At 45.2% G+C, this 27,632-nt stretch overlaps 2 protein-coding genes across 4 annotated transcripts; one reads left to right on the forward strand and one right to left on the reverse strand.

The window, feature by feature from the left end:
- Positions 1-4,801: 4,801 nt before the first annotated feature.
- Positions 4,802-8,068, forward strand: LOC124657066 (F-box protein SKIP31-like; the record flags this gene model as incomplete). 3 transcript variants are annotated; one of them, XM_047195982.1, is given in 8 exon segments in its annotated part: positions 4,802-4,921; positions 4,994-5,313; positions 5,412-5,496; positions 5,848-5,958; positions 6,500-6,674; positions 6,758-6,882; positions 7,079-7,139; positions 7,653-8,068. In XM_047195982.1, coding segments are annotated over 8 exon segments (1,068 nt in total), but the record flags the coding sequence as incomplete, so codon positions are not given.
- A 16,153-nt stretch (positions 8,069-24,221) lies between these two features.
- On the reverse strand, positions 24,222-25,807 carry LOC124659625. The gene is made up of 4 exons (XM_047197762.1): positions 25,466-25,807; positions 25,300-25,384; positions 24,959-25,086; positions 24,222-24,871 (listed from the first exon to the last, which is right to left on the reverse strand). The coding sequence occupies exons 1-4, from the start codon at positions 25,805-25,807 to the stop codon at positions 24,647-24,649; spliced, it is 780 nt and encodes a 259-aa protein (XP_047053718.1). The 3' UTR covers positions 24,222-24,646.
- Positions 25,808-27,632: the final 1,825 nt, after the last annotated feature.

The following is a 27,632-nucleotide window of genomic DNA, read 5'->3' on the forward strand; positions in this document are numbered from 1 at the left end:
ATTGAAAGATCGAGATGTCGCCTAGACGGGGGGGGGTGAATAGGCAATTACAAACTCTTGTGGATTTGTCTTGTAAGAATGCGGAATTAAACTATCGTTTAGTTTACAAGCACAAACCCTAAATATGCTAAGCTCAACTAAGTGTAACAATAGCAACTAGAGCTAGGCAAGATAGGCACAAGATATATGTAGCACAAGTGATAGCAATATATATATACTTCAAGCACGATGGCTATCACAAGGAAAGAGAGCTCGGGTATAGAAATAACCGAGGCACGCGGAGACGAGGATGTATTCCCGTGTTCCCTTGCTTTGCAACAAGGTACGTCACGTTTGGAGGAGTGGAGGTCCCACGAAGGATTCCCCGCGCCACGAAGGCTCACCCTATTCTCCGAACCACACCCACGAAGGATAATGGCCCTTTCCTTATGGTTAGCTTTTCCTCCGCTCCGGAGATGGCAAGCTCCACAACCACTTCACAAGCTCCACGAAGGAGAAGCCCGGGCCTCTTCACAATCTTCTTGAAGAGATCACCGGAGCACCAATCACCAAGCCAACTAGGAGGTCACCCTCCAAGAGTAACAAGCTCACGGTCTCTCACTCGAACAAATCGTGGTGGAGAGCACAACACTATGCAATGATGCAAAGCAAGAACACCGGAGGTGTTCAAGTCCTTCACACTCAAATCCCACCAAAGCAACGAATGCTAGGATGAGATTGGAGAGGAAGAACAAGGGGAAAGTCAACCAAAGACTCCAAGATCTAGATCCCAAGAGATTCCCTCACTTAGAGAAGAAACGGTTTGGTGGAAGTGTAGATCTAGATCCCCTCTCTCAAATCCTCAAATATGAGCAAGAATGGTTGGAGGATTCAAGGGGAAGAGCAAGTTCTTCAAAAGGTAGCAATGGAGGAGAGAGAATGGGAAGAACTAATTTGGCTCAAGGTGGAAGAAGCCTATTTATAGCTAAAGGGGAAAAATAGCTGTTGGGGGAAAAAGACAGAAAATCGGGCAGAAAAACGGGCCAGTAAAACGCCCCAGCCGGCTGCCAGGCCGGCCGGCCGGAAATGGCGGCGGAGGCGGCCGGCGGCCCATCCGGTCCGACCGGCCCGGCAGGCGGGCGGGGCCCGTGGCTGCGGCCGGGCGGCGAATAAGGCTCAGGGGGGCGCGCAGGGGCAGCGGCCGCGTGGGCTGAGCGGCGGGAAGGCGGCCCAGCAGTGCGGGCGGCGCGGAGCAGAGCGGGCCGCGCGGGGGAGGCGGCCCAGTCCGGCCAGGAGGCCGGTCCGGCCGGAGCGGACGCCGAGCGGCCCGGTAGCAAACCGGCGCCTGGGCCGGGGAAGGCTGCGGCCCGGTTAGAGTCCGGTCGGACCGGAGAGCAAGCTGGGCTGCCGGCGTCTGGGCCGGTTGGCCGGTCGGAGACCGGGGCTGTCCCGGGTGGGCCGGTGTGTGGCCCGGTCGACCGGTCGGAGACCGGGCAGCCGTCCCCCTTTTTCTTTTCTTTTTCGTTTTCTTCTTTTACCTTTTCTTTAATAACTATTGCTCCCGAACTCCGATTAACATGAAACCAATTTTGTTGGAAAGATAACAACAAATGCTATCCAATAGAAAGTGCAAACATAAGAAACTGTAGGAGGGGATTTTATCATGAATATAAAAGGATAGAACCTTATATCATGAATAACCGGTAAAATCACCCAACCTCGAAAACGCAATAGAAGATGCATGCGAACTCCGTTTTCGATGAACTTGGGATTGTTGTAAAGCTAGCAACAAGCTCAAGAACCTCACATAGAGAAACAGCAAGAAGCAATAAGGATATGCAAAGTATGCAAAGGATTGAGCTCCCTAAGACGATGTGGTCAAGTTACCCAACCGAAAGCCCCTCTTAATAGTGCGGCTATCTATCCTATAATCCGGTCTCCCATCAACCACCACGAGACCGGTAAAAGGAAAACCTATCAAGGTCATACCTTTGCCTTGCGCATCCCATCACTTGATCATTTGTCGCTTCGTGTATACTCACAAATGCTCCCCCATACACTATGATGGGAAAGCTTCATTGAAGCACATCTTCATATGTCCACTATCACCAAATGGACGGCAAGCATCAAGCATGTGATCTACTCAAGATGCTCATCTTGAACTTGCCCAACTCAACCTTGTATCTTCTCATACTCACTTAAGATAGAGCATGGATAATATTGAGTTCCACATAAGAACTCCATCTTCATTTCTTCTTCTTGATCATATCACATATATATCTTCATACCGATGATCTTGATGCCAATACACAAGGTATATCTTTATCTTCATGGCATCCATACTTGAATCCAACACATGGAGAGCAAGTAGTACCTATGGAATATTCCTTCATATAAACTCAATGAAAACATTAGTCCATAGGGGTTGTCATTAATTACCAAAACCACACATAGGGGCAATGTACCCTTACAAGGAGAAATCAAGTATTTTCTTCAGTAATAATACGGTGGTGGAAGAGAGAGCTGAGGTATGCCAAATTTTAAATATTATGACTGAATCTTTGAATGACAAATATCTTGGGCTGCCGGCTATGATAGGTATGGATAAAAGTGATTGCTTTCGACATTTGGTTGATCGAGTTATTGCAAGAATTAGTGGATGGAAGGAGAAAATGATGAGTTTGGGAGGAAAGGAAATTTTAATAAAAGCTATTGCTCAGGCAATACCAGTTTTTGCTATGATGGTTTTCAAGATTCCGAAGAATATCTGCAAAGGAATATCTGATGCCATCTCTCAATTCTGGTGGGGTGATGAGGAAGAGCAAAAATATATGCATTGGAAAGCGTGGTGGAAACTTTGTATACCAAAAGATAGTGGAGGTATGGGTTTTAGAGACTTACATTGTTTTAACTTATCTATGTTGGCTAAACAGGTGTGGAGATTACTGAGCGAATCGGAATCGCTATGTGCAAGGGTCCTAAGAGCGAAGTATTTCCCTGATGGCCGGTTACTGAATGCAAAACTGAAGAGTGGGAGCTCTTTTACTTGGCAAAGCATATTGGCAGGTTTGGAGTGTTTCAAAAAAGGCTATATTTGGAGGGTAGAAGATGGTACCCAAATTAATATCTCGGAAGCCAGTTACAACATGTAAGTGATCTGATAAGTCCTATCGATGGACAATGGGGCGTGGAGTTGATTGATTCAATTTTTTGGCCTATTGATGCTCATAGAATCTTACAAATTCCATTGACCCCTGAGCAGGAAGATTTGGTAGCATGGCATTATAATAAGATTGGTCTCTTCACAGTTAGATCAGCATACTATCGCCAGTGGGATTACCGTTTTGGAAGAAAAGAGAGGAACCAAAATATTGCCCAGAGTGCTAGCAACCCGGTATGGAAAAAACGTTGGAATCTTGAAGTCCCTAGTAAAATTAAAATCTTTGGATGGAGAGTATTACATGGTATTATCCCTTGTCGTGGTGTGCTTGCAAACAGACACATTGGCAACCAAGGGGGGGGGGTGCCCCATTTGCAGCCTACAATGTGAGGATATCAAGCATATGCTTATTAATTGCACTAGAGCGGATGAAGTTTGGAGGAAGCTGGGTATAAAGGATCAATTAAATGATTTTATTGAGGCAAACCGGTCTGGTTAAGTTGTGATTCAGGATATCATTATGCGTGGTGGCCGAATCCAAGATCTTAACACGATTGGTTTTGCTGAATTGGTTTTGACAGCGGGATGATATATTTGGTGGGAGAGAAGGCAAATTACCCATGGTGAAAATGCCAGGTAAGCTTTGAATATAGTTGCTATTACTACAAATTATATGAAATCCATTAGAAAAGCACAAGCAGTAAAGAAGGAAGGATGGAAGAGGCCTATGGAAGGGAAGCTTATGATTAATATTGATGCAGCTTTTGATATTGATAGTGGTAGAGGAGCAGCCAGGGTTATTGTTAGAGATTATACATGGGTCATTTTGTGGCTGCAGCACAAGTGTTCTTACCGCATGTAGTTGATGCACATATGGCGGAAGCGTATGCGTTCCGCGAAGGACTCACCCTTGCGCAAAGGATTGGATCGAACAACTTCATCATTCAAACGGATTGTGTTCAAGTGGTTGATACTATGAAGCAGGGGTTTTTCAGCTACAGCCTCAACCGCCATATATGATGATTGCATTATTTTGTGGAGTGGCTTTGGAGATGTCTCGGTAGAATTTTGTTATAGGGAAGCAAACCATGTAGCTCACGAGCTTGCTAAAGTTTCTTTTAGTTCTGGTAGTTCTTGTACCTGGGTCAATGAACCCCCTAGATTCATCCTTAGCAAGCTCGTGAATGATGTAACTATTGTGTGATGGCGACGGCAAGTTCCTGACGCACTCTTTTCCTTACCAGGGTACCTACGGGAACTGGAAAGTTTTTAATGAGGCGGCTTGCTAGCCTAATATATATGATTTTTTTTAAAAAATAGCAGCGGACAACAGCCCAGTCTACTACACGGGCGCCCATCCCAAGAACATTGAGCCCACTTTATCAATAATATAGAGCCCACATTCTCACGAGTCGTCTTTGTGTACATTCGGCCCATGTGAGATTCGGCCCATCTATCTCCGATCTGGTGGTTCACGCCACGCATCCTCCAACCGCACCAATATCTCCAGGGTAAGGGAGGAGCGGCGATCCGTCGGTGGCGAGCCGGACGGCGGAGAGGATGACGACCATGGCCAACGGGCAGGGGCTGCGCGAGGTGCCGGACCCGGAACCCGACCCCCTCTCCGACCCAGACGAAGCGCAGCCAGATCTGGAGGGGGAGGGCGAGCGCGAAACCGGCGCCGGCGGCAGCGACGAAGAAGAGGACGTCGACGTCGACGGCCTCGCCAGCTTCTTAGAGTTCGAGATCCTCTGCGGATCCAGCGACGAAGATCCTCTCGACGTAAGTTCCGCTCGACCCATCTCTCCCTTGTTTTTTCGATTTCCGTGTGTCGTGATTGTGAATCGACTGCAGGAGCAGGAGGAAGGCGAGGAGGAGGAGAAGGAGATGCCGGTGATACATGATGCTAAGAAGGGTAAGAGGAAGTCGGACGGAGATGGCAGCGGTAGCGGCAGCGAGGATGAGCATCAGAAGAGGGCGAGGAGGGAGAAGGGGAAAGGGAAGGCTTTGCCTGCAGAGCATCCGCAGATCGACACGGGCATGTTCATGAATATCCCCGTGGAGCTGTTCCTGCAGATATTCAAGTTCCTCTCTTCCGAGGACCTGATTTCGTGCGCCCTCGTGTGCCGCTTCATGAACGCCGCTGCATCTGACGAAACCCTCTGGCGCCGTTTGTAAGCTCGCTAAAGATTGCTCCTTTTTATGGAAGTTTGCATTCTGTGCAAGTTTACTCAAGACTAACATTTTTTTACCTGTTTTCCATTTTGCAAAGGTATTGTATGAGGTGGGGCCTGTCATCTAATGCCACCTCTAACGCTAAACTCAGGGACTGCGCTTGGAAGAACCTCTACATTCAGGTAGCCCCATCTGTTTTTCATCACTAACATACAGTTCTTTTTTTCTTTTTTCAGAGAGAGAACTAAAATACAGTTCTTTTTTTTTTGAGAGAGAGAACTAACATCACTGAGGGGTTGACAATCATATAGCGGAAGTTTGCTTCAAAGTTCATTAGCTATATCCAATTAGTTTTATGTGAAATTTTCCATTTAACTTGAACTACACTTCTCCAGAATAGATGCATGTACTACACAGGCAGCTGAATGTGTATAACTAAAGTTTTTATTTTTTCTAGTCATTTGAACTAAATATTTCCTTTTTCACATTATAACATATGCATTTGCTAATGATCTTGTTGTTCCTAATCCCAGCAAGACAGAGAAGATATGGTTGAATTCGTCAGATATACACCTACCGAATTCAAAGAGTACTATATCCAGATGCAGGCCGCAAAAAGGAGTCAAGCTCCCCTTCCCTCAGAAGTAATTACTACTTTTATGCTTTTGTGCTATCTCTTCATTTATGTGTAAATTTCACGAAGCTAGTTCAGTGCACGAGATTTGGAGGAATTACAAATTTAAGGAACGATTTCATTGTCCTACATAATTAGGGGCCTTTTATAATCACAATACAGCTTTTAGTGTGAACTTAAATTCCAAATAGCCCCGATATCCCAGGCCAACAAGCAAGCCTCTCAAAATGATAGTCTTTATCTTCGTACTGTAGTACAAATGTGAAATATTATTTACTTGTGTGAGCTGGCAACTTGTCATAACCATTTTGATCTGTGCATAGGAAGGTTTTAAAGTTAGACCCACCAAAAGCCTGTAGTTCTGTGATACCCTGCCTCCTAATCTTTAACACTGAAATTTTTCCTTAAACATGTAGCTCCATGATAGTTTGTATATTGAATTTCTAGTGTTGTGAGTTCAGTTTTCATTGAAATATATTTTAGTTGACTTCCATACCTGGAAGAGTTTTTCGCTGGCCAAAACTTGACCTTTTCTTTTCTAAATTTTAAAGGTCAACGACGACAAGATTATTCTTGATAAGACAGTAGCTGATAAGGTGTCTAGTTGGAAAAGCAGAAGAGGCCTTACTGATGATGCAGTCAAGGGGCATTCTTGTTCAGGAAGTACTTGCTTGTACACCCAGATTGGTGATGCTTATATTTGTGAGAAGACTGGTCGTGTGCATGGTATATATTCTAATTTCCTCCCACACTGTCTGGTCATATGTAAACTGTGTATGCCTGAAATGGTTTGTTTCTTCTGTTTGCAGTATGCGATGATGCATGTCGTGAATTTGTCTTGGACCAATCTAGTGGGTTACTTGTCTGTACTATATCCGGGCACTGCTTCGAGAGGTTTCTGTGTCCTGATGATGAATGGGACACTTGTGATACTGTAAGTCCCAGTGCATGCCATATCTTATCTTTCTCTATACATATATTTAGCAATGGTAGACGGGTCCAGAATGAACTTGCCAGAGCGAAAAATTCTCTATAACCGTTACTTGATGATACCGACAATTCTTCAGTTCTATTTGAATTTCTATTCTGATCTTGTACCTGTTACTAAGCTTGCTTGTTTGTAATTATAGGATCAGCAGCAAGGTGGTGTGACTGATGAAGCAGAGCCATTCATGGGATCTGGACGATTTGGTACTAATTCGAGTTTTATTTGCTAAGTATTTTTTCTTCAATCATGCATGTTGCATTTGATTATAAGAGCAAATTTAAATATTATGGGGTTGCTAAGGGAGATTATGAACAATATAGCTTTGGGCATTTCAAATAGATTCTAGAGATAACTCATCAAGCTGCGGCATTTCTAAATTGTGCTATTTAGAAATTTAAGTGCTTGCTTCTGCCTATGAAGTACTAGATAATGTTGCGGCCAGTTTTTGTTTGGTTATCTATAAATGTGCTTACACAGTTACAATTCCTATGTCCTATGTTACTGCATGACCAACTAAGTACTGGTAGTGGCAGTGGCAGAGATACTCGTCCTGAAATGTAAATGCAAATGCATTTGTTGTGCTTACTTTACATTCTAATTATCGGACACAGCAGCTCCATTCTGGGATGTCGTCATAGGGTATACTTAAAATAGAGATGTTCGTTGTTTTTTACAGCGAATTGAGTACTAATTCATGTTTTGATTAATATGAACAGCTCGCGCTTACCAGTTGGGTTATGACTGTGCCGATGAGAAGGAACTCGAACATGCCTTGCGATTCTGCTGATATGCCCCTCATGTTGGCTCTGTGACACCAAGTTTTTTGCTTGGCAAGGGTAAGTAAGCAGCAGAAAGCTTTGGACTACGTTTTACTTGCTTCCAAACACCGGGGAAAGTCTACACTTTGAGTGAAAACGCTGTTTGCTTCTTGGATCAGTCGTTGTAGGTGTAGCTGATGTGTTGTTGTATATTAGTATCCTAAATTATCAAAGATGTATTCCCTAGTAATAAAATAAATGCTTGACCACTTGTAATCCTCACAACAGTATCACGGATGTGGTTGAGGCATGTAATAACTTGTATTTTTTTTATTTGGCATAGTAGAAAGCAGGAAGTGTTTCACTTTCTGGTATATCTTTCTGTTGTACGTTTGGTGTGTACTGGCATACTGGCGAAAGCAACAATTGAGAGGTGAAGAGATGCAACTGGTATTCTCGGATCGGGACTCTTGATATACATCTGGTTGCGCAATTTTGATGCCTTGTCAAATTGAGTTGTCTCAGTTTCATACGGACCGATTTAATTTCATTAGATTCATCATAAAGCAGATTTTAGTAACTATATAGTTGTAGATATTAGAACTTGCATTATGGCAACAAAAAAAACATTTTTTCAATATGATTCTTTCTCAATTAGAGATGGATCTGAGATAAGTTTCTGGGAGAATAAATGATTGGGAGCAACCACCATTCGAGAACAATATCTGGCTTTATAGTATAATATTGTACGGCATAAAGATGATACCTTAGATAAGTTTAGGAAATTTCCCGTGGTCTATGACATTCAGACGTAATCTCATTGGACCTCGGTTGGTATCTTGGAATGAGTTGCTTCAGCGGTTAGCTTCAGTCCCAGCTGTTACATGGGTCCGATGAATTCTGTTGGGACTTACCAATAACGGTGCTTTCACGGTAAGCTTCATATACAAAGCGTTAATTGAATCGTTCAACCGCTACTTAGGTATCTTGGAATGAGTTGCTTCAGCGGTTAGCTTCAGTCCCAGCTGTTACATGGGTCCGATGAATTCTGTTGGGGACTTACCAATAACGGTGCTTTCACGGTAAGCTTCATATACAAAGCGTTAATCGAATCGTTCAACCGCTACTTAACAGAATATACCATTGAAAACCAATGTTTCTTTGTTATTCTTACTAAAGATACTAAAGATAACCCTGCCAAACCAACTGACACAGATGTCGAAAATATAATTTTTTTTATCATGAAGACGAGACAATAAAACATATTTTCTTCCGGTATCCGTTTGCTAGATCTATATGGTCAATCAGAAAAGTTCTACCTTATATGCGTCACGAAGCGTAACAAATATTTTGGCAATTGGCTAAACATAATGGATTCTAGGTTCAAGTTACTTATGAGGATGGGAGCGATTGCCATCTCATGATCGATATAGCTATGTGGGAAAGGCAATGTTTTCAATGATAAAGATTGTTCTCTTATGCAGATCATGTATCGGTGTACAACTTTGTTTCGTTCATGGAGTCGCTTCAGCGCACGATGAAATGTGACCACTTTGCAGAGGTGTCTGCGAAGGACTTCATCAACCAATATGGGTGGTTGCATAATCGCAAGATAGCACCTTCTCATGTCTAGTTTTATTTGAACCATTTGTGTCGTCTTTCTTCGTGTTTGCTTTTACTTTGGATATTTTGAACGTTTTTTCGGTTACAAGTTGGGATGCACCTAAAAAGAAGTCTACATACCGTGAAATTTTCTTCATGATTTGTGTTAGTCATAATTGTATTTTTTTTTGATAAATGATGCTTTATTACTTAAAAAAAATTGAGCATTGTCCACATAAAACTTAACTACAAGCCAATTTGCAACTCATGTACACAAATCACGATGCAATTGGAACCAATCACTAATTTAGAGAACTAGCAAAACCAATAAGAAAAGATCTTGAAAATGCTTCCGTTCTCTACTGGATGAGAGCTTTTACACGCTTACATCAACTCATATCTCTGTTTCCAGTAGAGCACGGAAGCACTCATGGAAGATACGCCCAAACCGGCGAGGCGACGTCCGGCCGGGCGGCCGCGACGATGGACAATGTCGTCATGTCCGCTTAGGGCGACGCCGGCCGACACCGCCGTCTGGTGGTTGATGGCCGAAAGAGTAGTAGTCGTTCCACGGGGCCGACGGAGGGACGGGCGCGAATCTCAGGGTCCCGAAGGACTGCCTGTTGGTCATCGTCGCCGCCGAAGTACCAGCAGGAAGGTCGCCGCGATGGCTCCCCACGCGCGCGCCGGCGGTGAGCACCAGGAAGAGGAAGGCGAGGGTGGCGACGAGGGAGAGGTGGGCATAGCCAACGGAAGGCATCGCCATGGGAGCAGAGCAGAGAAGACGGAGACACTGCAAATTGCGGCAGTGATTATGAAGACGAGCGAGGCGCGCGTGATGTTTGCGTGTATGGGTGCGTGCGTCCACGATATAAGATGCGCTCGGCCATTAATGGGATTCTTGGATTCTTGCGCGCGCGCGGCTATCTCTCTCCATCGGCAAGAACTCGACGGCGCCGCAAGCGCAGCGCATGCACCATGACCCACCCGCAGACCCGCTCAATCGGTCGTTCCAGGGTCAAAAAGGTAGAGCTTGAGTGACAGCCAATCAGCCATAGCTTCGGCTCCGAGAGGCCGAGTGATCGGCTGACAGAAAGACGGAATGGTTCCACTGAAAAGTCCAAAAAATGGCAAAGGCACGAGTACAAAATTAACCCAAGATCTTCCTTTGATAGTTAGTTTATTACTGATGTTTCCAAGTGTTCACCATTTGGGGCAAAAGTAAACCAAAGTAACCTTCGAAAGAGGTCCGCTATCCCCCCCCCCCCTAACTCCTCATAAATAAATTTGGCTAGCTAGCAAGAATAGAAGATATGATTGGACATCTTTTAAATAAATGAAAGGGCTGTGTGCATCGATTGATGCAGAGGCCGGGGCTATGCTCCCATATCGAAAAAAAGAAGATATGATTGGAGTCTGCCAATTGCCCGCATTGGGAGTACGCCCCATTTAAGCGTCCATGGCGCTTCGCCACATGCTTGTTGGATGGTAGCCGTCCAAAAAAAACATCTCAATTTTCGGAGGGAACACTGTCACCACACCTCTTTACAGTGTGTGACAGTCGCACCGTTTGAATGGCTAAGGAGAATGGATCTCTTCAAGTAAGCCCCCGAGGCTTCCAACAACCAAGAAATCACGTCTTCATGTGCCGACTCCGAAAGGGCCTAGATTTCCCAGTATGGGTTGTCCCATTCGTTAAGGCCAAACTGCCTATGAAAGTTAAGGCGCCACTCCCCCTAGGTGTCCTTACGAGAGGGGATCCCTTCCACCGTGATGAAAGGCCCAACACAACAACTAAACAATCAGGGATATTTGGCTCAGAGAGGGACCATTCCAATCCACCAGTCAAGCCAGAAAAAGGTATGGTTCCCATTGCACACCTTGTGTTTCGCTCCAACTTAAAATACCATAAAAAAGGGATATATACAAGATTCAGCGGATCGGAGGGATACAATGTGAAGGATAAAGATCAGCTAGCTACAGGCTAGCAAAGACGTTGGATTTTGGTCTTAGGATGTGGGCACCTACATGTTCTCCTATTAAGTGCAACGAGACACAAGTGGAGGAGCCTATGAGAAGGAAGAAAGGGAGGAGGAAGAGGAGAAAAAAGAGGTCACATCGACACCAACGAGGTGACAACGTAGGACCTAGACATGGATGCGACGAGGGAAGACATGTGGTGCACCGGTTTGTGTCCCCTTCCCAAGTCTAGTTAAATGCATGATCAGATACTAGTGCAAAATCCCCAAAAAGACAAGTTCGCGAACATTGAACACTCCATATACGTGAAAGAAAGAATGTATGTATTGTTGGAATTCGGTGGTAGAGGGAAGAGTGACGACGGAGGTTTGGTTGTAATGGGTCGTGGCACAAGGTTGGTGGTGTGAAAAAGAGGCAGCCGCATAAGGAGGGTGAGTGTCTCGCGCTTGAAGGTTAGAGCCTCCGAAGCTTATTCACGAGGTCTTGCATGTTTTACCTTCCTTAAAAATGACTGAAACAAACATAGAGCCCGGTGCAAATGATGTGATTAGGATTAGTCGGTTCAAATTATTCAAACATTTTGACCGAGTACAAAAAACATTTTGATTAGGACTAGCAATTCCTCCACCGGTCCCACCATTTGATCCGACTTGGGCAACACAAACGTACTCTCCCCGTCCTATTTTATGTTGCGATTAATTTTGTGTGAAAATCAAATTTTAAAGTTTAACCAATTATATAACAAAATGTATCAATTTTATAATATAAAATCAATATTATTAGAATCACGATGAAATATTTTTATATTATACATATTTCATATCATGGATAATAATAACTTTTGCTATATCGTTGGTCTAACTTTACAAAGTTTAACTTCAACTAAAATTTATAGGTAACATATTTTTGGAATGGAGGGAGTAAGTCAAAACCTGGAGCGGCAGTGGCATGACGATCATCCGGTCAGCTTATTGAATATTGATCGCATTGAGGCATGCACTGGCCACTGGGCTATCTGCGTTACTGGACCGCACTGACATCAGACATGGGCTCAGTCTCAGATTAAGAGACCGACGCGACGATGATATCTCGGAAAGACGTCGATGTAGACGGCAGTGTTGGGAATGCACGATGCCTGCCGTCCAACGACCAGTGGTGTTACCGGAAACACACACCAAACCAAACGTAACACGCAGTACTATCTATGATTTGATATTAGATTAGATAGAAAGATGGTGAGGTATGCACGCATATATCTGAACTCTGGAGATAGCGCAATTTTTTTGAGAAACAGAGTTTTTGAAACAAAGAGTCCATGGTATTTTTTCGATAAAGGGAATATATTAATATCAAGAGATACCAATTACACCCAGCCCCTGCAACAACGCACCACCCTAATGGCACCACGGATGCACACAGCCAAAAAAGGAAAAGAAAACTAAGAAACAAAAGTCCCGCTACAGTATCTCGGGCCTAACAACAGCAATACATCCACCGCCATGACAACACCTGAATTGCAGACTCTCCAAAAAACGACGCCTCCAAGAAGGGAACCATGCTCAAACACCGTCGTCGCCCGATCAAAGATCTTAGGTTTTCACCCTGAAGATAGTCCCCACTCTCAAAACAATGCCTCCACCAAGGTCACTGCCAGGCACAACCAGTTAAGGTCAGACCTTGGGTTTTCACCCTGAAAGGTAGGACTCTGCGCTTCACATGTGTTGTCGCCCCCACTTTCATACCGCTGCTGTGAAGCCCGGACACCAAGCATGCCCCTCAACAGCGCGGAGACTTGAACCTCCTTAGCTAGTCCTCCCCTCCGGCCTTCATGAAATTCTCTTCTTCCGACTTTCATCATGGATCCATAGTCACTTGATGTCAACACAGAAAAGAGCTTCGCGCCGCTCCCTCGAGAACCAAACGGTCGGAATAAACGCATGGGTGCGCACGACCGAATACCTCCGATCCAGCAAACTCCAGGCAAAACACTGTTACATTCGCCGGCGGAGCCTTCCGTAACTCAACCCTCCGGCCAGATCACGAGTCCAGGCCTCCGGTAGGTCCTCCTCTTCACGCAAGAGATTCCCTAGGACCGCCGCCTTTATTCAGGTCGGACCCCCACGCCGGTGACCATCCCGGGCTGGCCAACCCAACCCTCCACCGGCAACACCCTCACCGGCTTCCATGCACCTCCATCTCACCGCCGGATGGCGATGATAGATCAAAAATCCACCACCACCAACCGCAGGCCGACCCTCTCCGGCGAAGAAGAGGTCACCTCCTCCGTCAAACCCAAGGCTGCTGCTCCGGGCGCCCTCGTGTCGCGGAAGATGCCCGAGATCGCCTCCACGCATCGACGAGAGGCGGGAGTGGATGGCATGGCGCAGATCGAGGGTCTGGCCGCCGCCCACCACCAACCCCTGCCGGAGTGCTGCGGGAAGCCGACGAGAGGAGGGAGACCGCAGCGCCGCCCATCCCAACCGCGCCGGCCGGTCCGCTAGGGGACATCCGACGGGTGGAGGGCCGCCGCCCTCGTCGCCCATCCCACGCGCGTCTGCTCCGCCATGCATCGAGGAGGTGGGGATCCGGCCGCCGTTCTCCACGTGGCGACGAGGAAGGGCCCCCGCCGCCGCCACGCCCCGAGAGACTTTGCCCCGGCGGTGCTACCGGCGGCGGCGGCGGAGGGTGGGGTGCGGGAGAGGTTAGGGTTGGGGTGTGAAGCGGTGCTGCGTTCGCGCACTCCAAGTCAAGGATAACTTCTACTAATTAAAGAGTCCATGGTATTGTGTCCCAAGTTTCCACTTAGACACAGCGAGCACGAGCACGAGCACGACATAGACTAACAGTAGCACATAGATGCACACACAACATCTACTAAAGATCGGAATCATGGAGCACTAAGACTGACAACCTCATCTTTAACGTCTCGCTATCGATCGGAAGGCGTCATCACCTAGTCAAAGGATATTTTGCATGGTGCACCCAAGGGATGGGGGGGGGGGCACCCACACATCGATTCGAGCCTTCCATCTTAAAAAAGACCCACACATCGGTGCCCTAATAAGCATATTCAAAAAAATAAACTGACAATCTATGAAAACATAACTAGGAAAGTGTTCAAGACGTAGAACCAGAAATATTATCATTTTCTTGATAAACCTAAGAATATTTTATACATAATTGGTGGAAAAAGGAGATACAAAGCTAGCTTGCTAACAACATTTTAGCATATTTTTGAGCTTACGGTACTCAAATTAGTGTGAGTTTTCTTGAATTTTCCGATAATTTCATAATAACATTTTTTAAGGAAAGCAGAGTGGAAGAGCCCAACATTAAGTTTTTATTCTTCAGAAAGTAAGAACCCAAACTGAAGTCCGTGAGTACCTTAACGGCTTAACATAAGTGACATGGTTGCATATTCCCTTCCCTAGCTAAGCTGACTTCTTCTTTTATGATAGTATTGAATATGCAATTATATCGATAACAATTTATACCTGACCGCCTAGCAATAGCTCAAAAATTAAATACAACTAATTTCAAGAACTGGTGACATGCAAAGTTGTCTGATACCAAAATTTAGTGAAGAAGTCCAAACTCATTTGATGCTGATGAAAATTTGAGCATGTCCATTTGTTTGAACCTAAACATCTGATGCACTCCTGTAGCATGATACTTTTTCCACTCAGAAATATAAGGAGCTTTGATTTTTGTATGGTCTCTAGTGCACGATTTTTACTATATTTTTATCTAATAATATGCTTAAAGATAGAAATGATAGATAACATAAAATATAAATGTTTAACTCATTTGATGTTGATGGAAATTTGAGCATATTCATTTGTTTGAACAAACAGCCGATGCAGTCCTGTAGCATGATACTTCTTCCACTCCCTAGTGCACGATTCACTATATTTTTATCTAATAATATGCTTAAAGATAGAAATGATAGATAACATAAAATAATTTATAATTATATAGTTCTAATATGCTTAGTCCATATAGTTTCATTAATGATCAGAGTTTGAAACACTGATTACGTGCATAATTTTGTGTTTTATATGTCTGAACAGAGTGAGTAGTATTAGGTTCAGATGCACACAGATGCTACCGAAAAGCAGCAGCTTTGTCACGACACGGAAGGCGTATCTGCAGAATGCATTCAAGCTAGCGATTTGATTCTTTAATTCACATGCTCGCAGTGACCTGACCACCAGAAAATAAAGCAAAGGCGCGCATGTTAAGAATAACTGGTTAGTGTATAGTCTAGTGCTTAGTCACTCACATGCATGGCTTAGTTAGGAAGCTGCTTTGCCGAGGCACTAGCTCCTGCTAGCCAGGATTTGGAAACAATGAGGTTTCTTTTGCTGTAAAGGTCTAAAGGAGACGCATTGTGGCCTCACAACTGAGTGATGATATATCTGCGTGCAGATGCTCTGATGTTTTAGTTCCACGGTTTGACTCACCTCCAGCTCAAAGGCATCCTCCACCAGTAAACGTAGAATAATGGCGGTGAAATTGAAATTACACATGCACCCTGGAGAATAACCTGGCACATATGGACCACTTTTTACGACTACTACTCGGATCTCAAAACAAGAATGAATGACAACCTAGAAAGTAGTAGATATCATATTTCTTACTTTCTAACTTGTCATTCATTCTTGTTTTGAGATCCGTGTAAACTTAACTTTCTAGGTTAAGTTAGATTTTTCCAACTTAATATGTTGTCTATGATCATTTTCTGATCTGTAGTATGTTTCTTTCCACATATTTCAAAAACCTTGAATGCGAAATCACTATCGAAAACTAACGCTCAGCTAGAAAAAGGTTAGAAAGTTCAACATTTAATATGGACGGTTTCATAGCTCATGGTTCTTGCCAAGTCAATCACCATTTGTCTAGGGTTGAAAATAGACATTTCCACATTTCGAACTGTACACTGGGCACATAAAAGTTAATTTTAGATCAAACTAAAAGATACTTAAAATGGATAGTATTTCGGTTTTACAAAATATATTGTACTGCAAATAAGTTACTACAGGTATACTTCGGACATCGTGCAGTTGTCCGAGTGTCTACTTTGGAGAACTACCAGCCGGTGTATCAAAAGAGAACTTTGCAAACATATATATGTCAGGATACGTATAATATTCCTAAGTTCAAAACCTGTAAAAAATAGCAATACAAAACATCAAACTCGAAGTCACCTCGCTAAACCTACAGAGGGATGAAGGGGGTGACAATTCACCAACTCATATCATCCAAAAACCAAATGACTTCCCAGGCCGCCCAATAGCAGATGAGAAACACATCCAATCAAACAGACTCTCAGCATACGCCAACGCACACGCGATAGAAGTTTCTACCACCATCCTGCGCGTGTCCATCACACTGCATCCGTCCCGAGACACCACTGCACCATGCCGCGGTGACTCGACGACGTCAACACAGCAAAAGCACACCGCTCCACCTCAGCACCACCGCCATCTGTTGTCTGCTCCAAAAAACGATGCCCCCAACAGGGAGAACGGCGTTGCGCGCCGCCATCGTCCGATCCGGGAGACCCGGGTCTAGGGTTTCCCCTGGAGCAGCCCAGGCGAAGAACACAGACTGCAGAGACCATGCTTTCAACAAGGTAACGACGAAACGCGCCGCCATCATCCGCCATGACCGAAGTCCGGGCCGGCTTTCACCCGCAGCTGCGCCTCACCATCGGGAGCTAGGCGACGGATTGCAAGATCCGCCACTGCTAGCCACACAACTAGCCAATCTCCCCTGGCGAGAGAGAAGACCACCACCGCGGTGCCACGGTCAGCGGCACCTGACGCCCGCCACCTGCCACCAGGTCGACGCCGTCACCTCCATCGCCATCCAGGGCCGCCGCCCATGTGCCGTGGTCCCAGACCTTGAGGAGGAGAGCACGAGATCCGCCCCCATCCCCACCTGCCCGGTGATGCCGAGGCGAGGAAGGAGGAAAGGACCGCACCGCCCCCATCATCGCCAGGATCCGGGGCCGCGCCGCCGCCTCCATCATCGCTCGCCCGGCGTGTCCGCGGCGAGGGACGGAGGAGAGGCCGCGCCGCCATGTCCAGGGCCGCGCCACCGCCCCATCACCGCCCGCCCGGCGAGGCCGTGGCGAATACGGGATGAGAGGCCGCACCGCCATCGACCGGCAGGGAACGGGACCATCCCCCCGGCGCGGAGGCGTGCCTCCTACCGCCGCACCAGGTGATCACGCGTGGATCCCCTCCGCCCCCATCACCAGCCGCGCCAGGCCGGCGGCAGCCTCTGGGGACGGTGATACGTCTCCGACGTATCGATAATTTCTTATGTTCTATGCCATATTATTGATGATACATACATGTTTTATGCACACTTTATGTCATATTCGTGCATTTTCTGGAACTAACCTATTAACAAGATGCCGAAGTGCCAGTTGCTGTTTTCTGCTGTTTTTGGTTTCAGAAATCCTAGTAACGAAATATTCTCGGAATTGGACGAAATCAAAGCCCGGGGGCCTATTTTTCCACGAAGCTTCCGGAAGTCCGAAGACGAGACGAAGAGGGGCCACGGGGTGGCCAAACCCTAGGGCGGCGCGGCCCCACCCCTGGCCGCGCCGGCCTATGGTGTGGGCCCCCCGTGCCGCCTCTTGACTTGCCCTTCCGCCTACTTAAAGCCTCCGTGACGAAACCCCCAGTACCGAGAGCCACGATACGGAAAACCTTCCTGAGACGCCGCCGCCGCCGATCCCATCTCGGGGGATCCAGGAGATCGCCTCCGGCACACTGCCGGAGAGGGGAATCATCTCCCGGAGGACTCTACACCGCCATGGTCGCCTCCGGAGTGATGAGTGAGTAGTCTACCCCTGGACTATGGGTCCATAGCAGTAGCTAGATGGTTGTCTTCTCCTCATTGTGCTTCATTGTTGGATCTTGTGAGCTGCCTAACATGATCAAGATCATCTATCCGTAATTCTATATGTTGTGTTTGTCGGGATCCGATGGATAGAGAATACTATGTCATGTTAATTATCAAGTTATTATACATGTGTTGTTTATGATCTTGCATGCTCTCCGTTTCTAGTAGAGGCTCTGGCCAAGTTTTTACTTTTAACTCCAAGAGGGAGTACTTATGCTCGATGGTGGGTTCATGCCTGCATTGACACCGGGACGAGTGACGAAAGTTCTAAGGTTGTGTTGTGTTGTTGCCACTAGGGATAAAACATTGGCGCTATGTCCGAGGATGTAGTTGTTGATTACATTACGCACCATACTTAATGCAATTGTCTGTTGTTTAGCAACTTAATACTGGAGGGGGTTCGGATGATAACCTGAAGGTGGACTTTTTAGGCATAGATGCAGTTGGATGGCGGTCTATGTACTTTGTCGTAATGCCCAATTAAATCTCACTATACTTATCATGTCATGTATGTGCATTGTTATGCCCTCTCTATTTGTCAATTGCCCGACTGTAATTTGTTCACCCAACATGCTTTTATCTTATGGGAGAGACACCTCTAGTGAACTGTGGACCCCGGTCCATTCTTTAATACTGAAATACAAATCTGCTGCAATACTTGTTTTACTGTTTTCTCTGCAAACAATCATCTTCCACACAATACGGTTAATCCTTTGTTACAGCAAGCCGGTGAGATTGACAACCTCACTGTTTCGTTGGGGCAAAGTACTTTGGTTGTGTTGTGCAGGTTCCACGTTGGCGCCGGAATCTCCGGTGTTGCGCCGCACTACATCCCGCCGCCATCAACCTTCAACGTGCTTCTTGGCTCCTCCTGGTTCGATAAACCTTGGTTTCTTTCTGAGGGAAAACTTGCTGCTGTGCGCATCATACCTTCCTCTTGGGGTTGCCCAACGAACGTGTGAAATACACGCCATCAGACGGCGAGGGGAAGGGAGGGAGGTGGGGAAGGCGGCGGCGGCGGGGGGCTAGGGTTCCGCCCCCGAGTCGCCTGGAGGGGGACGACCCGAGGGGTCAATTCTTTCTTCGTGAGGGGACCCGAGAGAGGGAGCAATTAATTAGATGCAGGTATGAATGATTATAAAATACAGTGAGTTTTTGTTCCACTGGAGGGTAGGATTAGAAATTGTTGGAGCAATTCATAAGATGCTGGATTGAGCAAGTGTGTGTAACTGGATATACCCTAAGCATCATATATGAGGGTTACAAAAGTACTGATGTGGAGACACATAGGACTGGCACACAATACCATTTATTTTCCACGAAGTTAATGCGTAAAGCCTACGACAATACGACATACACTTCATAGTAATGAGCAAGAGGAACTTAATAACCTCACGCGAAGGTAAACAATTTATTTTCTACAAAATCTGCTCTCCCATAGAAAAGCAGCACTCTGTTGCTCAACACAGTTGATGGAGATTCCAACCGACCAGGAAAATATAAAGAAAGCAAACAGATGTGTTAGAAATAACCTATCACAACTCACACAAAGCCTTAATCAGGAAAACTCTTTGTCAGTCACTACCTCTTGCTGGGACATTTTTAGCAGCAACTAGGTTTCCTTTTTCAAAAGTGAGGTGCGCAAGCATGCAGTACTACCTAGTACACTGTTATTTGTTTATAAACTGGGACCATCAAGTGATTTGTGCACTTACTTTATATCCTAATATCATAGTACCACTACTGATGCATGCATGCTTTGGCTCTCAACCAATGGATCCTAGGAGAAAATGTGTATTATGCAGCAATGACCTTTAGAAGTATGCGGTCCGATAAAGTTGTAAATACATGTTAGCTTATAGTGTACAGTACAGCCAAACTATATTAGAACAGAAAAACTCTATAATTTAGCCAAGCTCCCCAGAGGTGTACAGTATAACCGAACTCTATAACTACAGCAAAAACATATCAGCCAATCAAACCCTTCAGAAATTAAACTCCTTAACACTTTCAAAAAAGAGTCTCAGTGCAAAAATTCTTATGCAGAGATCAGATCACTTCGAAAAATGAGCATACTTGCTGGTTATTTTACACAAGTTGCGTATATGCAACTCTAATGCAGACAAAACAATGGAACATGTTTAAAAAAATTAATGCTTAGCTATGCAGAGCTCCTGCCACCTAGGGTTGCAACCACAGATTTCGGAAAAATTGTAACCATGAATTATTATAAGAGTTCTGTCACCAAAAGTTTTAGTAGATGATGCTGCGGTTTTTAGTAGTAATAGTGCATTGGCATGTAGTATACCTAGTACACTGTGATTTGATAATGGACTGGGACCAGCAAGTGATCTATGAACATTTGGTTGGGTCACATATTTAAAGATGATAGTTCCACTAATGGTGCATGATTTGCCCCTGAACCAGAGAGAAAAAGGTGCACAACATATCCAAGTTCTTTTGAACTGTACAATACAACTAACTTGTCTCCCACACTGAATTTGCGGCTCAGTACAAGAAAGGAACATCTATTCTAATGTAAAAGAGAGACTCGCTACAACAAATTAGGCATGAATTTCACGTCCGCACAGGGTAATTGTAAATAAAAAAATATCAGCGCAACAAAATTATTGTGGAACAACTTAATGTATATATGGAAGGTATTGTACAGAGGTTACAGATTGATGGATCCAGTACTGAGGTAAGCTGTTTCATCTGCATGGAAAACCAAACTACCATTCACAGGGGACCTCTTTCAAGTTTACATAACCATAGCAGGAAAGCTTTGAACAAGCTCACATATACCTCCTCAAGTTTACAACGTAGGAAGAGTAAAAAAAAAATCAACAAGCAAACTGCTACAGATCAATAGGCCTTCCTCAGAGACAACGGTAAGCAAAAGTTTCTCACAGAAGAGTGAAAAAATGCAGGCACAAGTTTCATAGTGAGAAAAGAAAACTAAGGGAGACAAAAACCTCCCTAGCGTTGATTGCATGCCTTATGCCTTTCATGACAAACACACAGAAGCTCGAGATAACACCACGAGAGTATCATATACCCGAGCTGCAAATTCCAGGTAGGAAACATAGCAGCATCAGATCATCTCAGGTTGGTGGACTGTTATGGCCAATGCTAGGGCTATGGCCTGGAGTGGTGGACTCAGTTTGCTCAGCATGTGCCTCCAGGGTGCTCCTTCCAGTGCAGGGAGGATGCATGCTGATGATAGGTGCCCGCGCTTGTAGCTTCCTTGCATGAGCTTGAACAGGAAGCTGCATGAAGAAGGTAGTACTGAGCAGCAACATGAAAACCACAACAGTTTTCAACGAAATCGCCATAGCGTTGGTGAGCAAAATAGCTGGTGGTATCTTGTTTGAACAACAGAAGGGGGCAAGAATTAAGAACTGAATACACAAGTTACTCGGTACTAAGATGGCTAACCTCTAGAGCCAGCTCCCTTCTTTATATATGCAGATTGTGTCACTAATTTAGTTCAAGAAAGGTACTTTTGGAGGAGTTGGGTGATGAGAGGACCAGGGAGGTGATAACAACAATCCCAGCCCATTGTTTATGATTAGGATGTCCTAATATCTCTTTCCCACCACAAATTCTATGCCAAAGCGAACACCTTTTCCCAATCCAGTTTTATTCTGAGAAACATCGAAGCTTCTTCTACCTGGATAGACACTGTACGCAGTAATGGTTTAAAAAAACTGAATGCCATGTGAATATGCCTCGAAGCCTTGCCTGAACTCTGTCACAGCCTGACAGGTATCAATGTAATTTTGTTTTTAAGAACAATCGGAGTGATGCATTCATGTGAATCATCCTTGTTACCAGCATGGTTATTTCTTTACTTTTTTACCAGTGCATCAATCAAACAAACAACTACCTTTTTTAAGAACTGTTAATAAGGACTAAAGGTGCAGTTATGAATCATCTAGTCACCACCATCATCAGTTATTCTAACGAAGCATGTCCTCAATCACATATGTTTAACGCCCAAGTTGACCTAGTTGGGGGGAAGGGGGCCGGTCATGGTCTCATGGAAGCCTCATTAAGCATGCAACTTGCAAACTCGAACTATCTAAGTGTATCCCTGGATATGTTCCAGTCAAAGTTTAAGCAACAACAGCAAGTTGGATCTTCTATCAGAGCTTATCAAGCCATAGGTAGAGGGAACAACAGCAAGTTGGGGCTTCTATTTATGTTGCTGATAGCTGCATATAGAAAAGAGTAGCGAATTCCCAAAGCTATTATATATGTATACGCTATTGCACCACCAAAAATTGTTCCTTTCTGTGGATCGGTGTTTTCTAAAGTTTTGGAAACTTTGATTTTGATTTGGAAAAGGTGCTTTGAAGCCTTTTTTATTTGGAACCTTGCTTCCTACTGGTTGGCTCGGAATTCATCAAATAAGTTTCTTTAGTTTCTCTCCTCCTTGGTGACACAATACAACTAATATCATTATATTCCTATCCTTTAATTTAATGACCCCCAAAAGTGTAATAAACTTGACCATGTGACATAAAAGCATGGGAATTTTCATCATTATTATCACAACTTCTCTTTTACAGTTGTTAGCAAACTGTAGATGCCAACTCCTGTTACAAAAAAAGGAAATACCACGCTGTTCAGAAAAAGAAAATATCAACTCCCATCAGAAAAAGGTTAATTCTAACTCATGTTAGGAGCAGTCATCAAGTGTGCATCCAAGTGGGGATGATTAAAAGCATGGGAATTTTCATCATTATTATCACAACTTCTCTTTTACAGTTGTTAGCAAACTGTAGATGCCAACTCCTGTTACAAAAAAGGAAATACCACGCTGTTCAGAAAAAGAAAATATCAACTCCCATCAGAAAAAGGTTAATTCTAACTAATGTTAGGAGCAGTCATCAATTGTGCATCCAAGTGGGGATGATTAAATGATGCAAAGAGCTGTAAATATTTTAGGTGAGAAACACACCTCAATTACTCACCAGATGCCACTAAGAGTTGTGAACTTAAATCCTCTTTGATTTGCAAAATTCCCTTTTTGCAGGTATAATAAAAATGCTGGATTGCAATGGTATGACCCCTTGAATCCTGTAGGATTGTAAATTGTAGGAATCTGCATCAAAGTGTGTTTGATTATACTATATAGAGATAACATAAGAACTTGCGAGGCATATCAATTTTTCCAATAGGTTACACTCGATAGAATTTCCTTAGGAGATAAATAGTCCCAAGGTATCTCATCGACAAAACCAAACATTCTCTATATCGAGAATCCTGAGCTTCTATAGGAAAAAAATCCGAAGGACTGAAATCCTATCTCTGATCAAAGAGGCTGTTAAAGGTCAGAAACATAGCTCAAAGGAAAGCATCCACAATCGGCATCTAATAAAGATGTAAAAGACAACTTGGTCTGGCAAAAGTTGCTGCTGCTAACTCGGCTACATCAGTTTTTCATCAAACTGTAATATCAGAGTTCCTTTTTCTTGTCAGAACTAGACTTAGTGCAAAGAGTAATTATTCAAACTGCAGTATCATGTAAGTTCTTTCTTGAAAACTGTAATAATTAACTGACATCAGGATACCATGATGTGTCACTTAGTAGTTATTACATGTTGATGGTTATAAGCAATTAGCTTTTCTAGGTTCAGTTTATTGTCAAGACATTTCGTGCACAAGAACATAATACGCCATCACCCGACAAGCAGCCTCCATACAAAAAATATGCACCATATTTATTAATTTGATCAGCCTGAACAGGGAGTTGTGAACTTGTAGTCCAATAAACAACATACCCCAAAAAGTTGAGGATGTAAGAGCATTCCCATAAATAGAAAGATATGTGTTTATAAGGATTTGCAAAACCAAGCAATAATAACGAAAAGATATCAAAAGCAGACTACTAATTGCAATGTTATAGCTGTTCGAGAAAAGATTCGAATATTATCGCAAATGACAACAGAAATAGTAGCAAGTGGTTTCTCCTGATGTAAAACTAATTGACTGCTGAAATTTGCATCTAGGATGTCAAAGTAAATCATGACAGCGCACCAGTTCTGTAATTGATCATGTACACCATGTAGCAGCGAGTTACAATACCATATGATGTACATCATGATACCACTATAAAGTGCCAAACTGTCAACCTATATAAACCTCGAGAAAAGATTCAAATATTATCACAAATGACAACAGAAGTAGTAACAAGTGGTTCCTTCTGATGACTACTGAAATTTGCATCTAGGATGTCAAAGTAAATCATGACAGCGCACCAGTTCTGTAATTGATCATTTACACCATGTAGCAGCGAGTTACAATACCATATGATGTACGTCATGATACCACTATAAAGTGCCTAAGTGTCAACCTATACAACCAGGACATGAGAGATACATGACCTGAAGTGTCGAAGAGGCCATAGTATGACAGACCTATCTCTTACGTACACGATTCTTGTTTCAGGCATGGCTCCCTCCTTTGGTGCTACCGAGCTTGGATAGTAGGTAGAGGCAACCCGAGGAGAGGAGAATCGACGCGGCGAAGCAGAAGAGGTCAGTACACGATGTGATGGTCACCCTCTTGCTCTTCTCAGAGATGCCAACCAGCAGAACCATGACGATGACATGACCCAGCTTCGTCTTGAGGTCACTCACCGAGTGGATTTCCAGCCACTTGGGCCGTTCCTTCAGACATAATAAGAGATATAATGACACTGAAATCAACGGCATTGCTTCTCCGATTGTTGATAGGAAGTATATATGGAAACTAACCGGAAGCCTGAACAAGCCGAAGAAACTGGAGCCTTCGGCGGATTGTTTTGCAATGTCCATGTTACTGATGAAGAGCTCGTACAGGCCCGTCCCGAAGACAAACATGACCGTCCCGATGAGGTACATATCTGAGTAGAGACAAGTAATGCACAAGGGTAAGTTATCACTTATGAGGACTACACAACTGAACCGACGGCATGTGTAATCTCGCTGTCATGACAACTGTGCCGACATGTAGAGCCTGTATAGCGGTGAATTTGAAGGTTCTAGTGGTGGGTTGTGTGTGCATGACTGATTGATCGAAGTAGAAAGCAAACATGGGGTGAATCAGTAGTGGTTACCAATGGCTTCAATCAGCATGAACACGACCTTCCCGTCGCCGCGCAGGTAGTACTCGACGAAGGCGTCCATCACGAAAGTGCATCCCTGCGGAATCAAGCACACGGAGTTAAAATCACTGATTTGGTATCCGAACAGATGAACCTGAGGGGCTGAAGAATGAAGCACCTTGAGGAAGCAGAGAACAGATCCGGCGAGAGATCCGGCGATGGCGAGGAAGGCCATGAAGCGGCAGGCGTAGATGGCCTTCTCGATCCCCGCCTCCAGGTCCGACCCGAACCCCGCGCGGGCCGGCAGCCCGAACGGGCGGAACCGCACGCTGCCGTGGGGCTCCGTCTCCATGTGCACGGCGCTCGCCGCCGCGGCCGCGTGGGGGCTCGACGCCCCTCTAACCTTCACGCCGCGAGGCCGCGCCTTAGGCCTCGGCCTCCATGCCCAGCCGCCGCGGCACCCCGCGCCCACCGAAACCTCGGCCGCCGCCACACCGGAACCGAAGGGTCTGGGCCTCATCGTCATGGCTGCCATTCCGCCTCCACGGCGCGGAGCTGGTGGCTAAGTAGGCAAGAAGCGCCACAAGTGGGGCGCCACGTTCGGTGCACCGGTGCGGGTGCGGACGCGGAGGGCGACGGCGACGGGGCAGCTCGTCGGGACGCGGGCCGACGAGTCCACGTTGGCGAGGGGAGTCCCCCCTTTCCCGCGCCGTGCATTCCTACCGGCCGGTGGCGACAGGGACGGAGATACTTCCAAGCTGGGGCGGGTGATGTGGCGGCCTCGTGTCGTCGTCGTCTTCCCCGGCGAGCCTCCGCCACTCCTTTCCGCGGACTCTCTCGTCGGCGCCACGACAAGCGTCGCGACTCGCCAGACTCCAGTGGCTCTGAACTCTGACTGGTCGGTGTGCTGGGCCGCATTAACAGCCCAATGTGAAGAGGTCTGCATAGTTCAGCCCTGCCCATCTAAAAAAGAGTTCATTCCAGCAAATGGTAGTCTGTTAACTACTGGGCTGATTTGTCGGCGAGCTAATTACACCTCAGGTCCAGGAACTTGTATAGCATGTGAAGATTTGGTCCTACTGCTTGCAAAACGTGATAACCTAGTCCATGAACCTGCACCGTGCGTGATGGTTTAGTCCTCAGAGTCGGACTGAGCCACGGTGGAGTCCGAATCGGGTGGTCAGGTGGTTTTTGTCGCGTTGGTCACTTTGCAAATACCCCCCTGGAAAGAATTCATCAGTCATTTAAGTCCTCCCGCGCGGGCGGCGTGGTGGTTAAGTTTTATTTGTTTTTTTTCGGAGCAAAATTATCGGGAGAGGCTATTCTTCGTCGTCGCGCACGCGCTGCTCATCCCGTCGCTGCTCCGCCGCTGCAGCCGATGGATGCACCGGAGATTCGGGAGAGGCTCTGGAAGGATGATCCGCCACCCTACAGTACGCCTCGCCGTCCTCGATCTCGTCTTCTCCCTCTGCTTCTGCTCCTCTGCTTCCCAGCTCGCGGAGCTGTTCTTGGTGAGGGTAAGTTAGAAACCGATTGAACGCGATTTTTTGCGATGAATCGATCAGTAATGAACGACAATGTCGTCTGAGTCAATTATCGCTCATAGATTAGGTGTATTGAGGCAGTTCTTGCTTGTTGCATTTAGGCGGAAAAGCGGACAGTAATCTCGTTCAATCCGAGAATCTTGAGTTGTTTTGGTTAATTTTCTGTGATATATATGTTAGTTTGATTCCTTGTCGTGGAGTAGGAGCAAAAAGATTCAAATTTAGGCAGAATTGTGCAAGTGTTAACTCTGAAATTTTGGTGTTCATGGTTTCAGTTAAATTCAGTTAAGTTGAGTTAAGTGTTAACTCTGACAGCCAAATGGAGATAGACAAGAAGTACATTGCTAACACTCATGTTAGAAGAAGAACATTACAACATACATATGACATAGCCAAATGGAGTTACAAGTGCAGTAGTAACAAGCACAAGTGCTAGGAAATTAACTTTGAAACTAAACAGACATAAAGTTGTAGGAATAGATAGCACATTACTGTTTCTTGCAACTCATGCTGTTGGACACCTTCTTTGCAAAGCCTTTGATGCCTTTCTTTATCTTGCACAACATGACAGCAGCTAGCATGGAATCCTCTTTTTTTAGGCACAAAGAAAGGATCAAATGCTAGTCTTCCAGGGTATTTAACAGCTTCATCTGCAGTAGATCCATATACTCTAGGTTGGGTTGGCTGAACTGAGGTTGTTATCTTAGACATGACATGCCTAGTTGCAGGAGAGTAGACCATGCCATGACCTAGCTCTTCTAGGCCAGCTGCAGCATCCAGTTCTAGAGCTAGCCTATGTAG

This window comes from Lolium rigidum, chromosome 1, assembly GCF_022539505.1.
Source record: "Lolium rigidum isolate FL_2022 chromosome 1, APGP_CSIRO_Lrig_0.1, whole genome shotgun sequence".
Classification (NCBI taxonomy): domain Eukaryota; kingdom Viridiplantae; phylum Streptophyta; class Magnoliopsida; order Poales; family Poaceae; genus Lolium; species Lolium rigidum.

Excerpts from the sequence above, each read along its gene's own strand:
- LOC124659625 (XM_047197762.1), bottom strand. The coding sequence starts at position 25,807 with ATGAGGCCCAGACCCTTCGGTTCCGGTGTGGCGGCGGCCGAGGTTTCG. Across the intron at positions 25,385-25,465 it reads CTGTTCTCTGCTTCCTCAAG|GGATGCACTTTCGTGATGGA; the intron begins GTGCTTCATTCT and ends TTGATTCCGCAG. Across the intron at positions 24,872-24,958 it reads TCGGCTTGTTCAGGCTTCCG|GAACGGCCCAAGTGGCTGGA; the intron begins GTTAGTTTCCAT and ends TTATGTCTGAAG.